Raw genomic sequence first — 16,993 nt, forward strand, 5'->3', positions numbered from 1 at the left:
GGCATTCGACGAAGCTTTAGCAATTTATTTTTTTTATGAAAATGTAACCCAAAAGTCGACTAGTAAGCTAAAGTCTTCACTTTCCAAGTTCAGTAGAGTATCGTAACGGTATACGCAGAAGTTTTCAACGGGCATGAGCGGATTAAAGGGGTATAAGGATTTATTGAACAACATTGTGTTTAGACCTAAATGGAGACCTAATTGATAGTATAACACCATAAGACACCCACACCATTGAGGATGATATACCTCGTCTTTTATAAATGTTTAACGATGTAAATCTACACTCGGTCCTCCTGATGTCTACACAATCGTTAGCTGATTCTCTTGAACATCAAAGCATCCGTATTTATGATAATGATAACTAAACACACTCCAAAAGGCTCCTCTATAAAGTTTCATATAAGGACTTTTCCCATCAATCGTTAACTTTCAGGTATTGTTTGCATCTTTACATTAGCTCAATCTCTCCAATGAGCCAAACGTTTTGGCCAAAAAGTACTCACGTCATGATTGTGTGTAATTTGTTACTAGGCAATAGTGGCAAAAGAGAAAACGATTCTTCAGACCGTCAAGGTCGAATACAGGCATCAGCAGTTATGTTAGGTGCAGGCGGCTGCCATTTTGTTAGTATGTGATGTCATTAGTTCTACTATGAGGTGACGATATATATATATATATATATATGTGTGTGTGCGTGTGTGTGTGGGTGTGTTGACCGGACATCTCCCCTGGACAATTACCCCCGGACAATAAGCCCCCCGACAACTCCCCCTGGACAAGTGCCCCCCGGACAATTCCCACCCAGACCATTCCCACCCCAGAAACCCCCCCCCCCCGGACAATTCCCATCCCGGTCGACTCCCCACCGGACAATTACCCTCCAGGACAATTTCCCCCGGAAAAATTCCCCCGGACCATGGGCCCACAGATAATTGTCAATCATTCTCTAGAAACGACTATGCTTTTCCCATTTGATATAAGTTTGATGAAATCTTTTGGACTTTTGATAGTTTGATGAGTTCGTCTTTTTTTTTTAATAACTAAAACATAAGTTGATGTGAGGGATATGACTGATTTTTTGACGTATTGTTAAATGTTCATTCGCGAATAAATTCTAATATTTTACAGGCTTTCATATTTATGGTTTATATCAAAGTCATGGTCTCCATGCTGGTCAAGGGCTCTTCTGGGGTGATAAGTGGAGGCTGTTGTGCCTACACATCAAATATTTGACATCTCAGTAACGTGGGACAATGTTCAACCAAATTTACGCCCCTCTAGTACTCTGCATTATACCCCCCCCCCTGCACTACACAGTGTAGTCCCTAGTCCCTCCATCAAGGTCGTGACAGTCTCTTGGGGGTGCTGAGTGTTCTTCACCAATAGTGCCAACATCTGCTATGGGGCGGGGGGGGGGGGTCATGTAATGTGTTAGCTAGTTGGAATTGATAGGGTCAGTTGATAGAAGTTTTTGACTGGTCTCGCGAGTTTTTGAAAAAAAAGGTCAAAAGGTCAAAAAATGACCACTTATTGAATGTAAACATATCTCTGAAGACAAAAGAAAAAAGAAAACGTCCACGTGAGCCCCCCAAAAGGTGGTTTATTGATGCAGGCTGTCTGCTGTACAAAATCAAGCCATGGGAAGCTCTCTAGTGTGTTCCTACTCACGCACGCACGAACATACACACACACATACGCACACATGTTTGTATTACATTCAGACCTATTGTATTTTCCATTGTTCAAATCCACGTACCCTAACCTTAACAATACCCCATACAATAGAATTCTACCGAGAACCTGGAATTCTTTTGTTCAAGTCCTCGGTCAGAATACAAAACAAACGCACGCATACACACACTCTCCGCCTGCATGAATGCATAGGTAACGATTATCATCGAAACCAAAACTGAAATCTCCTGTTGCACAAATATATATATATATATATATATATATAGATATATATATATATATATATATATATATATATATATAGATATATATAGATATATAAATATATAGATATATGAATACATGATAACGATATATAAATATTGTATAGTTCAAGGTTATGCTAAGAAAACAACAAATGCCTAGATATAAACTCTGGAGTAAAATAAGTAATGTTGTAGTTTTTGGTTTCTTAAAAAGAGTCTTAACGAGGATTATTTCACATGGACAACTTCCTGTCGACGGTGCTTTTGTTACGGACTGGTTAGCGGTATGTTTTGGCCTCATCACTAACCACGTTTGATTATAGTCTGCCTTCACGTTCACAGAACCATTCGGTTGAATGGTGTGACCTACTGAACAGTTCTTCTCACATAAGATTCTAAATCAATAACTCAGCAATCTCGTCTGCAGTTTTACTCGTCTCTCAGTTTATATGATCATCAGAGAAGAAATATATATTAATCTATTCGCTAGAGATATCAGAGAAATAAGATATTACTCATACTTGACAAATATGGATTATTGTTTGAGACAATATATCAACACAAGGAGTGAAGTGAAAAGTAGCAAAACGCACAGTGAAATGAACTAGCACACAAAACATGAACAATGAACATGGGATCCAAGCTTCATTAACAGAGATGGAGAAACTAATTTTCCATTGTGTATCTTTCTTGTCTTCCTTTTATAAATATTTCACGTTGTTAGTCCTCATAGTCTTCCTTTATTCACATTTTCCATTGTGAATCTTTACAACACCAAGAAGATGAAGCTGTACGAGAATTGAAAACTCTATGTTCATTCCATGGGGTTCCTTCCATGCGTTTTCGAGCTTTTCAAAGTAATGATACGAAACATTGTAAGAAGAAATATCGTCAAATGCTCTTGGAAATGGCCAAAATCCATAAAGGTGCGTTTCATTACAGCGACTTAATGCATCACTGGTGTAGTAGAAACCTTTGAAATAGGAAAATATGAATTTGATTAATTAATAAAGATGTATAAATTACTACTGTGGATTAATTTCAAAACTAAGACAGTAAAAATGACTATTCGAGCTGTGTAGCTGGAATACGCTACGATAACAAATTGGCTAGTATGTATTTAAAATTCATAGAAATAAGGAACCATAGTCTAGTAGGAAGAAGAAAAACAAACCAAAAATTTAGAGAGAGCGAGCCAGCAGTTTTTTGCTACTTGTAGCAGCATTCTAATAAGTGGCGTGTGCAAATGGGGTGGGTAATGGGATGGCACGGCCCCACCTCCGATTATCAGCCGGCGTTAAATGATTCAGTCGGGGGATTTCAGATTCAGATTCTCTTTATTGCATCCCAAGCTGGGCAATTGATTGCTCACAATATAAAACATACGTACAGTACATAAAATATTCAAATACACAAATACACAAAATATATGAGACTTTCAAATACTAAGACATAAGACATAAAACAAAGCTGGCAAGATACGAAAAAACGATAAAATACAAAATACAGTAAAACAGCACCAGAGATACTTGTGAAACATTGGATTGCACAATGAGCAAGATTACTCACCTAACGAGTAAAAGATTCATTATGAAGTTTAATACAACGAGGGATAAAGGAGGATTTGTAACGATTCGTAACGGCAAGGGGTAGTCTCATCCGCCCACTGCGGGGTATTATTGCATTTTCCAAATTAATGTGTAGAGGGTGGCTACTGTTGTTGTGAGAACCCCAGCAAGTTTACATTGAAGGTGAAGATGATATGACGTGTTCACTGACTGCTGACGTTCGCCTAGGATGCGACTGACTTGGCTTATAATAGAATCTATCCGTTTTCTGTCGGTACCATTGACATTACCTCCCCAACAATTAATGCAATATGACCACACACTGAAAATCACAGAATTGTAGAAAATAGAAAGAATGTTTCTACTGATGTTGAAGGTGTTCAATTTCCGCAAGCAACAGAGTCTTGGATTGATCCGTCTTACCAAATAATCAATGTGGTCATGCCAATTCAGCTGATCATCCAAAACTACGCCAAGGTACTTATAGGACGAGACACGGTTTACAGCCAGGTCTCTGATAACAACAGGAGGAGGTTCATGATCTCCTTTCCTAAAATCAATCACCATTTCCTTTGTCTTCTCCACGTTAAGCTCAAGGAAATTTTGATCACAATAGTCTACAAACCAATTTATTTGAGACAAATATTCACCTCCATCATCTCTTGTAATCAAACCCACTAATGCAGTATCATCAGCAAATTTAATTAGAGGGCAGCTGTCATGTGATGATCTAGCATCTGAAGTATAAACAGTGAATAAAAACGGGGCAAGAACAAGAAGATTTTTGCATTCAGCCATGGAAGAATTGGACCAATAATTCAGTTGTGTTCATGCCCCTCGCAACCTCACACAGGGTATTTATAATAAACACCTTGCGTTAAGAGATAATTATATAGCCTAATTCATATCTAAATTTTACATTTGTTGTGGTAGTAGTACTTTTAGCTGGTAGAACATGATTCAATATTGTGTTGAAATGATTTTAAAATTTAAAATATTTATAACATAAAATAGACCTAATCTAAAATCAGTTTCTGGTCTTAGGATTTCACCAATAACTTAACCGAACAATTCATATTTTTTTGGAAAATTTTCTTTTCATTGCCTAATCATCTATTTGATTTTATGGTATAGTATTGTGATGTCGGAAGGGCCCACAAATTATCATGTGAACCCTGCAACCAGTGGCGTGTGCTTTAATGACTCTATGACAGCGCCCCTCCATTATATAATATGACACTTCCACACAAGTTCTGCACCATAACCTAATTTGTGGTGGAAATTTTAAATTTGGCCAATACCTTTGGAATCCTGTGCATGCGAGACGCTAAACCTTTGATAAATGAACCAGTAGATAAGACAGAACAATCACTGTCTCATCAGACATAATATATAATTGTAAACTGTCTTACTGTTAGAACGGTAAATGTTTAATTGCTTAAAGTTTAGGTTTTAAAGCTTTTCCAAAGTGTTTAGTGTGTGTTTTTCTTTCGAAGCCTTACCTGTAGAGGGGAGCTTCTTCTTTCCACGTCGAATCCAATAGTCATGGAAGGACTTATAATGATAAGGATGAGCTAGCACAAATACGTTTTCCTTGATGTTATAGCCGCTGATTGCTTTCATACACAGGTCTAAGGTAGAACGGCCACTGAAACAGGCTCCCCACAGATATCCGTGATACTGCTGCATATCCGACACAAACTTCTTCAGAGAGGACTGTTTTGCAATTCCTTTGTATCTAAAAGAGATAATACTAACAAATTAAAGCAGACATAAATGAGACCATTATTATAAGTCTTTGTAATAGAGATATTTGTCGTGATAAACTTCCCCAAACAAATATGAAAATTTGTATGTCATCATTAAATTTACTATATTTAGTGTTACTTCGCACACATGGCTCGATTAATTCCAAACATGACATCATCGAATGATATGTGCTTCATATTTTGTATGTTTTGTATGTTTTATTCTTTATTGCTAAGTTTATTTTCTGTTTTGAAAACTGGAAGGTGCGTGTAAACTCGGAATAGTAGCATATACTTTTAAAGTTCAGACAGCGACGTAGCCAGGAATTTGAAAGGGGGGGGGGGGGAGCACTTTTTGCGATTGATATAGATTTTCAAAGTTGTAGGCACGACTTTCTAAGCGGAGCGCCACCATCGGTTGGCGCGGAGCGTACAAGAAAATTGTTGGTTTACAAACCCCCCAGATGGCCGGAAACGGCCCTTCCCGAGTGTTCATTCTGGTTCCCTGGCCTCTTGCTAACTTGAGACACCTCATTCAATATCACTTTTAAACCCAAAAAACAAATGAGTTAAAATAGTACGTAATGTACATAATGTACTTAAAATGAGCAAGGTACATGTACAGAGTAGTCTTACGTTTCAACTTCTGATACTTATCGATACAAAGATAGGCCTGAAATGTCTTTGATATAACTATAGCCAGTAATTGTCTTTGATACAACTGTAGCTATTAAATGTCTAATTCAATACTACAAAATGTATTTAAAATTAGCAAGGTACAGGTACAGAGTAGTCTTACGTTTAAACTTCTGATACTTATAGATACAAAGATAGTCCTGAAATGTCTTTGATATAACTATAGCCAGTAATTGTCTTTGATACAACTGTAGCTAAATGTTTAAGTTAGCCTAATAAGAGAAGGCGAGAGGTATCCGACGATTGCAATCTGATGCAAATTTCTCAACTGTTTTCTCAACTGAAATATTATCTGCGTAAACGGGTTCTTAACTACATGTTAAAAAAACTGACAAGATCGGATCTATAGTCTTTTTCGGCGGGTAGAGTGTTGAATGAAACGGCACGCGATAGAAATGACAGCCTAGATGACAGAAGAATAGGTCACCTAATTTAGCCATATTCTTGCTAAGTTCATTTCAATAGTTTTTCCTGTCTATAGACTCTTGAACTCGTCCAGCAAGCTTATCGATTTGAATTATGGGTGTTTTAAAAAAAAAGATAACTTGGCCAAAAAAAAATGTACGCCCGGGCCTACAGTGCTACATACTGGCTTCGCCCCTGATCATATGATATCATAATCAGCAGATTTTGTTTCCTGTTTGAATTATTTTACATGTTCTTTTACATAATATATCAGAAAGACAAACATAGTGCTCATTTACAATTTTTCCAGTAGGATGATTCTTGTTTATTGTCCAATGTCTGGACTTTAATACATTTGACGAACTTAACTGATGGACAATATAAACTTTTTTATTTTGTAATATTGCCAGATATGCAGTGGCCTAAAAACAAATATCGTTATCGCAGTGTATTAGCAGTGTAATAATTATTACAGGAAGTGCGTATCACGTACCATTGCTAGCTTAGCTTCATAACATGCTGTTCGTGCAACACCTTAGGACGACTCATAGAACGAACGTTGTCGACGTTGTTGTGCATACAGTTCGTGACATTCCATAGAGTGCGGTTAGGTAGGCAATATGCATTTTATTACACAGTGGCCAACTGTAGGTTTGTAATTGGCTATAAGCTAAATTTAGCTAATTGCATCTGCCAAACTAAGTAAGTAGTTGAATCAGTAGGCGTGAATGTTACTACGATTACAATCGCGTTAACGGAGCTGACGAGTATTCAAGATCAAAAGAGCACTGACAAAATACCATGCTAAAAAACGACAGTTACAAAAAAAAAATCGACACTGAAAGGGGGGGGGGGAGCGGTCGCTCCCCCTGCTCCCCCCTGGCTACGTCCCTGAGTTCAGAGCGTCTTCCATGTTCAGTTATAATTGCCCCTGGGCTACGGCTTCCGGCATTCGTCACACGTACTTTCAATCGTTGATTTCGAAATCGCATTTTTGAGGCCCATTTTCGTAAGTTTTACATTCATCATTATATATTGCATGTATTAAATGTAAGATAAGTTGCATTAATGTTTAAGGAAAACCTATATTTGAATTTAGTGTTCGATAAGCCATATTCGCCAAGATTATTTTAGATTTTACCAAGTCATATTTCTCCGTCACCATTGGTTTTAATATGTGTCTATAAGTTACTGAATAACATAATTTCGTATATTAAGCGTCAGATTTCTCGTGAAATATTCTGGAATTTTAACTGTCTACGCACTTCGAACCTGTAGTAGGCTATGTAGATTGAGACATATTCATTCCCATGAGTATTATTTCCTTTGCTGTTTAAGTAATTATGAACCATGTTTGATGTAGAAGTTTAAGATACAATTTTGTCTATTTTCTGTATTGATTGAACCACCGCCACTACCTCACCATACCTATATACCGTACTTCACTATATATATATATATTATACCAGGTTTTACGTTACGCCATCATTATTATTGTCACCCGACCGTCAAATTGATATCATTGAACAGTGCGTTCAATACAAGGGTCAAGAGATCATTTCTCGCAGTCGTGCGTTTCCGTTTTATTTTTTTTTTCGGAGTCAAGATTTTTTATCGCTAACAGTGTGTATTTGCAAATGATGAATCTAACATATTTGAAGCTCGAAGCATGTCTTAAAGATAGCATTGGTTTCAGTGTCAACACTTCTAACATTTTACCTGGAAAATATGAAAAGAAAAAACAGAGAAAAATAAAATGTTTCATATCTTAGTGGTAGCAGACGATGACGGTTTGGGTTGGGTCCCCATGCAAGCGACGATGTAAAACACGCAACTAATACTTGTGCTTTGTATTTTCCCCCTATAACAATTCCAGTAAGGAAGGTCGTCATTCCACTGTAAGCTTTTGCCATTTGTACCGAACATTGTTAGTTCTGCTTTGTTGACTTATGCATACTCTGGAGATCAATCATGATGCCAACCAACTCGAAATCATCTGTGAACCCTGCCCGGGTTCGAATCCCGGTGGAGACTGGAAGTTTTTTTCACTGTTCTAGATTTTCCAACTCACTACAATTTCAACTATATATAAATATTCATTTGGCTTTGTCGTTTACCTCCATTTCATTAACATGAAGTCTGTTCAAAGTATCTCTTTCGAGATCCGGCTTTAGGAATCTTAAATGATTTCGAGTTGGTTAGCATCATGTTTAATCTCTAGAGTAAGGCAAACATATGTCACCAAAACAGAAATCGTATTGTTGGATACAGGTGACAAACTCCTACAGTGGAATAACGACCTTCCTTGCCGGTTTCGAACCTCTGGACATACAATCGGCGTCCATAGTCTAATGGTTAGGGTGTCCGCAAATAAAGCGGGAGGCCCGGGTTCGAATCCCGGTGGAGGCTGGAAGTTTTTTCACTGTTATATATATATATATATATATATATATATATATATATATATATATAAAACTAACCTTTTTCCAAAGATGCTCGGGTTAAACGAGGTGAGGCTACTTTTAGTTCCTGCATCAGCTGCAAATGGCTTCAAAGGTGCAGCGTTACACCTGTAGATTTTCAAAAGGAGATAATATACAAGGCCGTAGAAATTCAAGATGAGGCTATTATTTGAAATTAAACTAAAGAAAGTCTTCATGAATTACTGTTTTTGAGTGTGAGATTCCACATTTTCATATTAATTTACGTACGTAAATTCAATAAATAGGTTATATAATTAGGTAATAAACAGACTCAACGCACTTGCTCATGTCCCTGGTTTCTTTACCTTGCTCCGCCAATTAAAACAACCCAGAGTATTTGTTCCAAAATCTGTCTTCAAATTTAGTTTGTCTTCTTCCCTTAACTTTACGATACTATACGATTTGTTATCCAAAAGATATATTACTCTAACCTGTATACAAAATCAGCTTCGTCTATATGCTTTCCACAATTAGAGTGTAGGAGAGAGCCACTGTTGCCCACCACACTGCACCGGGTTAGCCTATCAAACGTAGCTTTCTGTGTGTAAAAAAATGAACAATAAGAACAGAATGTCACACATTTTACTCTACTTCACTCTGTTAGAAACTGAGCCCCTCGTGCCTAGGCATATAACTAGATCAACGTATTTCATTCATCATTAAACAATGTAAACTTTTCTTTTTTAATTGGTATAAGTCTCATTCTAATATCTTGAGAAAAGGCCTCGTCAATTTCCAGTTAAAAAAAGAAGTGATATTATGATTATCCTGGAAACACAGATCTTACTGTTGATTTTGGCTCATAGCAACCAAGAACCTTGTATAACTCTTGCCACTTGTCAAATCATTTCAAAACGTTTTATAATTTACATATCTGTCCCTAAAACATTTGTAAAATTATTTTTGATTGGACAGGAAAGAACCCTCGTCATTTGACGTCGAAATGGTAACAGGCTAAGTAATCTTGAACGCTCTCTTTGTATTTCTTTGTTTGGGGATTACGTAATACCTCATCGCGTGCCCTTAGCGATGACGCTTGCAATCTACAACGGTAACCTGCACTTTCCCCATACCCTGTTCCGTCGTGTTAACCTATAATTTTATTTCAACGCTGTTTCATTAACAAAATTACTTTTGTTCTATTTAGCTGTCTTTTAAGAGTAAAAAGTTAATATCAAACACTGCAAGCACAAGCATTTAGCCATGTCGGACCGTTGTTGTGGAACAAGTAACCATCAGAAATACGAAGCCTTACCTCTATCAGCACTTTCAAAGCAGCGTTAAGGACGTTTTTATTCAAACAATCCTATTGTTAAGTGTAATCAATTGTATTTTTGGATGTTGTTTTGTTGAACCCTGGGATTTTGCGCTATATAACCATCGGTGTGATAATAATTATAATAATAATAACTGTTGAAATCGTTTTTAAATTAGTAAACGGTCAACACCACTTTTGTCCAGGAAACTTAAAATTGGAGACGGTGACCCGTACACTTGTGATACATATCACTTGGCATTTGCCAGAGTGAATTTTTGTTTGAAACTTCAAAATTGTAGTCCAGTTCGGGAATCTTTGAGGACAAATTTGGCAAGGCAGTTTTTACTTGGGAACGAAAACTACCATAACTCTTTCCTGTATAATAATGGAATTTTCCAACATCTTTGTTAACGTGAGTTGCAACAAGAGCGATCTTGTCAGTTTGCTTTGTAACGATTACCTCAACCTCGCCAATTAACTGACCGACTCCGCGAAAAATCCTGCTATGCGCGACTTATAGGTCAACATTCTCATATGTCTATATATGTAGTAAAGCACACGCAACAATGAAAAGGAAATAATACAGAAACGAACTACTCAATCAGAAAATATAAATGTTGAAACCAGCCGATTCACACAGAGATTACAGTAACTACTGTAAATCTAAAGTTTTGTACCACAGTAAATACTGGATCGTGCTGACAAATCTGATAAATCGGTAGCATGTGCTATCAAGTTTACAGTAAGAACTGAGGATATGTGTAATTCCAACAAGTCCCAACAACTTGATTTGTTAGAATTACACATATCCTCAGTTCTTACTGTAATCCCAATAGTACATGCTACCGAATTATAGCACGATCTAGTTTCTACTGTGGTACAAAACTGTAAGATTTACAGTAGTAACTGTGTTCTCTATGTGTATCGGGTGTTGAAACTGAAGGTTATGAAGTACGTTATAAGATTCAATCTACGTACATATAGAAGTACCTTACAATACTCCGATTAGTGTAAGTTGCCCGAAGAGTTAACCGGAAATAGTCTTATAGGATCGCACTGAAGTGATTTTGTTTGCATATTTTCAGTCAAAATCAGTCTTTTCTATGTTTTGGGAAAAAATTCGCAACGAGAACTGGCATTTGGGTTGTTGATCACTCTCCATGCTGAACTTCGACCCTCTCCTAGCCCAAATGGAATTTGATAATAGCAAAAAACATCATATGGTGGGTAGGAAATGTTTTTCGAATACTTCTATCTATGCTCTAACGGCATATTGTGACGATTTTAGTGTGTGGACCTACCGAGTGGGAACGGTCACTGTCATATTCTTATAACTTACTTTCCATGCGGATCTTAACAGTCTACATTAAAAACTCCTTTTAATTCTGGTCGCATTATTGTTCCTTAATACCAATGGTTCTGTAGGGTTACTGCTGCTGTTTTTCCTGAGAATATTATGTCCGTCAGAGTCTAATGTTGTTTGTTTTCATTATTTACCAATTATAATACAGGCTGAGTCCACATTTGCCCATAAGATGTTAGTGAACTCTCTTTCTTGTTCGTAACAACTGTATAGTAGAGGATATTAGTTTCGGGAGAGTTTAAGTTTGTTCATATAAGTATCCGACTCGAAACACGAACACTCTGAGTTTCCTTTTGTCAATTTGCTTTGGAACTAAACTTCGATCATAACTTTCTTGTTACCTTCGCATTACATTATCGTATTTGTATCACATGGTATTTACCTGCACGGAGAACGAGTGTCCATAAATTATCTAGACCTATGTGCACATACAATCATACAAGTTAATGACTTCAAGAATCTTGCAGTGAATGATCCGCAAGCCTGGGCTGGTGAATGAGGTAAAACATAGGAAGTTGATGATCCCATGTTGTTAAATGAACCAAGGACAGCACTGACCAGGTAGACACTGACACACTTCACTGAACAATGATGTAATTCTTACCTTTGGTAAAGATTTATAAAATTTGGATGACACTTTCCATAAGCCTTTCTCGTAGACAAAAGGTAAGGTTGATCCGATCGGAGAATTTTCTTGAGTAACAAACAAAAGATTAGTTATATTTGATCCCAACTCCTGGTGAATTCCTTCCCTATGACAAAGAAAAAACAAAACGTTGCCTGTCGGTAGAACATAGTAATGTTTATCTTTGTATTTTCTTTCAATAGTGGTTAGCGGATATAAAGACCCACCCACAACTGAATATTATCCTTTGAGCATTTATAGGGATAATATTTGAGGAGAATTATTCACGATCATGCTATAGAAAGTAACTGCATGTAACTGAAGGAGCACTTTTCGAAAATTCCACCTGACAATATTACATAAACCAAATGCACAAGGCGCTCAAACGGTTACCTTTGATGGTTTTCATGATAACTGCAAGCCACTAAAAATATTCTTGCTATACATTACACCATAACTGTGCGTCTCATTTTAACTGCATATGGCATGTCAGGTTATATGAACATTGAGAGATTCGTGTGCATTTCTAACACTGCGGCAGATATACACCTTCGGTCTGCATAATTAACCACCTACAACGAATGGTCATGTATGTGAATAGGTTCATTTCATTTCATTTTCATTTCATTTATTTGTTTTTTCTCAATATACGGTACATTGTATGTCATACAAACGTTTACAGATATGAAATTGAGTATAAAGAGAAAGGAAGTGATCTAAAAACCTGAAAGGCTTATCGAGTAGAGCCACTCCCTAAAGAAGGAAAATAATTAAGTTATCAGAGTTAACGATATAAACAAACAAAGATTTCTAAAAAGTATTATGGATCAATAATCACTTATGTAAACCTCGCTTAATTGACTTTTAAAGGAACGTGGTGACTGAGAATCATTTTGTATATGATCATGATGATCAAGTAGATAATTCCAGCAAGTGTTTGCCCGATAACGTATACTCTGTTTACCCAGGTTACTATGGGGAAAAAGTCTATGTATGTGACCAGCCTGTCTTGTATTATAATCATGGATTTCCCTATTAACAGTAATTACATTTTTACATGTGGGCGGATTATACCCATTAATAGAGCGATAAGAGAATGTAGCAAGATGAACTTTCACAAGGTCCGGTAATTTCAGTAGCTTAAGTGAGGCAAATAATTTACTAGTATGATCGTTATAGTCGGCAGAAGATATATGTCGAATAGCCCTTTTTTGAAGTACAAAAAGTTTCTTAATGTTATAAGCAGCCGTGCCAGACCAAACTGTAATGCAATAAGTAAGGTGAGGATAAATTAAAGTAAAATATATAGAACGAAGAATATGTTTTGGTAAGTAGTGCTTCAATTTGGAAAGAATCCCAAGGTTGAAGATGAATGTTGGTGTGAACTGGCAAGCTGCAACAAACATATTATGAACTTTATTTATTACATTAAATCCTTATTACAATTGCACCCTAAATTACATATTTGTTGGATTCTCCGTTGAAAATTGTTCAGTTGTGTCAACATTGTGAACACCTTATTATTCTGCATTAAGTGCCAAATGCTAAACCTAGCCCAAAATTTGTTGATAAATTTATTAAGAAATATTGTTAACCCATATCCTGAAAATGGAATGGTTGCATAATCACACCGGAATTCTAATTTGTTTGCAGTTCAGAGGTATTTTGACTTCTATGTATATAAAGAGATGTCTAATGTACAAAAGAAACCTTGCTCTATGCCAGATAGTAGCAGTGTATCTAGCGCCGAAGTTCTATAACAGAGAAATTTTTACTAACCAGAGTAAATAGTTATAAACGAAATATATTTAATTCAACAATAATTGCAATCCCTGAAAAGGTGATACAAATTGTCTTTATCTATCACTTGTTCATGTACTATGTAAGCGTTAATTTTGGTTCGGGTGGAGGAAGGGGAGGGGTGTAGCATGTAATATGAACGGTGCTTGTTCTCCTACTATTTAACAACTGTATGTCAATATATATTGCGTAGTCTCTATAATTATGTAACAGACTGACTAAAATTGCACCATGCAAGCAAATCTATATAAAACCAGTGAATCATAGCAGCTTTCTATCTATAGCTGTGTAACAAATAATATTGGAATGGTCATCAGTTAAAGAAAAAAACATAAATATGGGGAATATTCAGTAAAACAACGTTAGTGAGCATCATTGCCAACATGTTTTATGTGTGGCGATCCACACAGCATTCCTCCTTGATATAGGTTACCACGATTATACGGTGTCCACTTGGCAACTGTCCCGCCACCATTGACATCATTTACTTAGTAACATATCGTAGTTTGCACGCTATATGTAAACTACTAACCTCAGTGTTTCAATGTTTCTTCGGTTGAATTTGTGTTCACGTTGTAACAACTTTTCATACAGAAACAATGTCTCATTCTGCTCATCCAAAATTAAGGCAGTGTGGCTGGAGATATTCCTGTGACGAAAATGATAGAAATGCTCCGTTTTGAACTGCAACAGAAGGATTGTTGATATTGTGATCAAATCTTTTGCGAATGCCTATACTTATACTATTGAAAACTCTTTTCCGCAGGCCATAAGGCCTAAGCCTCTGCTCTAAACATGAGCCCAACAACATGGTAGATCATAAAATGTCAACAATAATGGGCAAATATGTTCAACATTTCGCCGAACGTTGGTCATCGTATCAGGTAGCACAAATACATATAGAAAAGAAAGAACAACAAACTTCAGTTTCACATGCATGTTGGGCAAAACTAGACTACAGTGATTAAGTAAATGTAGTTAACAAACGATTAAGGTTTAAAGTTCAATTGTTCGGTTTGGTATCTGGTGGTATGTGCTTATATATCAACTATTTTATAGTTTGATTGTATACTGTTTTATGCAAACATTATTTGTGTTTCATATGATATTGACTTGTTCATTGCATTGTGTGGGTCAACCAACTTGGCAATGATGTTGCAATGCCGTCCATATACCTCGCGAAAATATGAACAACCGTTATTCACTACAGTGGTTTTTTTCTCACTACATTATATATATATATATATATACATATATATATATAGCTATATATAGCCATATTATGTACCGTTCAGTATAGCATGTTACTTTTGTTAATGGTTATATGATTTAAATAATAGCTTCATGGTCGTTAGATTACTTAAAACATGTAGGAAAATATCTCTAAATGCAATGACAGTTCCTCCACCTGACTAAATATCTGTTGGTGGAAAAACGTGTTTCGATTACAGTGTCGCGAGTGCCCAGTGTAACTGTAGTTCCCTTATTAGCCACGGTTAACACGTTGTAGGGAATACCAAATGCATTTAGTATAAAGAGTGAGTAGTAATATGAATAAACATTACATGGTCAAATATTGCTCAATATTCTTAGCAGTGTATACGTATGATGTACAGATGCGGTACACTTTTTAGTTGACATAAGTTTGATTTGTGTTCTGGCAAGCAGTCTCCTTAAATGAAATATAAAGCTTTAAGGGTGATAATGTGGTCTTTATTGCAGATATAAGAAAACAGTGAATTACTGAGGAACCATACTGAGAACCAAACTTATTATATTTTATTATTATATATTTGGATATTAAATTATTGCCTCGACGTCTAAGTATCACATTAGTAATATAAAATTGTTACAGCATACAGTATACAGCATGCGGCATACAGCATACAGCATACAGTATACAGCATGCGGCATACTGCATACAGCATACAGTACAGCAAACAGCATACAGTTTAGAATAAGAAAAGAGTAACCCAAAGTGTTCTGCCACTTTAAATGAAAACAGGATCCAAGTTTGGCAGGCGACTTTCATAAGCATTTGGAGTAATTCCTAAATAATATTACAAGTGAGAACACTTAAACACACGTTATCGTTATTCAACTATTACATATACGTTATCGTTATTCAACTATTACATTTTATGTCACTTGATCATATCTAATTTGTATCTTTGTCATGTGATTGTAGTGTAAATTGTCTTTACTGAATTTATAACAGGTTCTGTTACAATCTGCGTTTACACATAGACGGCGCTGGCATTTAATGATGGGCTTACCTTATTGTAAAGATGTTCCTTTGGTATGTTGCTGTTGCCTGTACACTCGTGTTCCTTGTGTTGATACTGCCTATTCGTTCGTCCGCCATACACGCCATGCTATTAATTGTCAATGAATATCGTTGCACATAGTACCCGGTGTACCACAAGCCAACGGTTACAGTACCTATAATACACAGTCCCAGACAATATCGTTCCATGTTGGTTTACTCCCAATTAGAAATGGTAACATAATATGAACAGCATCATGTTTAATGAATGATAAATGCTGGTACTGATGATCACGAAAATTAAGAAAGTTCAGAAGATCCACGGAAGAAAAATAACTGTTCAGAGCGCGAGTACTTGAGTTAAGTGACACAAACTGTAGGTATCCATGTTATAGCAAACATTATATTGACAATGCAGCTACACGATATGTGGCGCAAATCCATTTGACGATATAGCAGGAGTGTTTTCGACGGTTAGATATGCTAAGAAGTCGCGTGTATAGGTTATACGATGTAAACTTGTGTAGTTAAGATATGTTAACAATTCGGAAAACACTGACATTGTGACTTATGAGTGATCTAATGAATATCACAAGCCAGTGCTCTAAGGAGCTAGAGTATACCTTGCAAGCTTTTTGGCTATGGTCACTCTCCAATGGTAGTCGATACAGAATACAAAGCGGAACGATATAGTGTTGTGTGTATAGAATAAAATCAACATGAACAATTGGAATTCAAAAAAGCAGATTTGAAAGAGCAGAATTTGTTCGATAGAACGATATTCGAACCAGTGACCACAGAGTTTGTCTGCCCCATCCCTCCCGAGTCAGCTATCCAGACC

At 36.5% G+C, this 16,993-nt stretch overlaps 1 protein-coding gene across 1 annotated transcript; it reads right to left on the minus strand.

Moving 5' to 3' along the window:
* Positions 1 to 1,568: 1,568 nt before the first annotated feature.
* LOC139969057 (CMP-N-acetylneuraminate-poly-alpha-2,8-sialyltransferase-like) lies at positions 1,569 to 16,791 on the minus strand. The gene is made up of 7 exons (XM_071973799.1): positions 16,163 to 16,791; positions 14,419 to 14,535; positions 12,066 to 12,213; positions 9,272 to 9,378; positions 8,838 to 8,927; positions 5,011 to 5,246; positions 1,569 to 2,913 (listed from the first exon to the last, which is right to left on the minus strand). Exons 1-7 carry the CDS (start codon positions 16,360 to 16,362, stop codon positions 2,681 to 2,683), a joined length of 1,131 nt encoding a protein of 376 aa, XP_071829900.1. The 5' UTR covers positions 16,363 to 16,791; the 3' UTR covers positions 1,569 to 2,680.
* Positions 16,792 to 16,993: the final 202 nt, after the last annotated feature.

Source organism: Apostichopus japonicus, chromosome 6 (assembly GCF_037975245.1).
Source record: "Apostichopus japonicus isolate 1M-3 chromosome 6, ASM3797524v1, whole genome shotgun sequence".
Lineage (NCBI taxonomy): Eukaryota > Metazoa > Echinodermata > Holothuroidea > Aspidochirotida > Stichopodidae > Apostichopus > Apostichopus japonicus.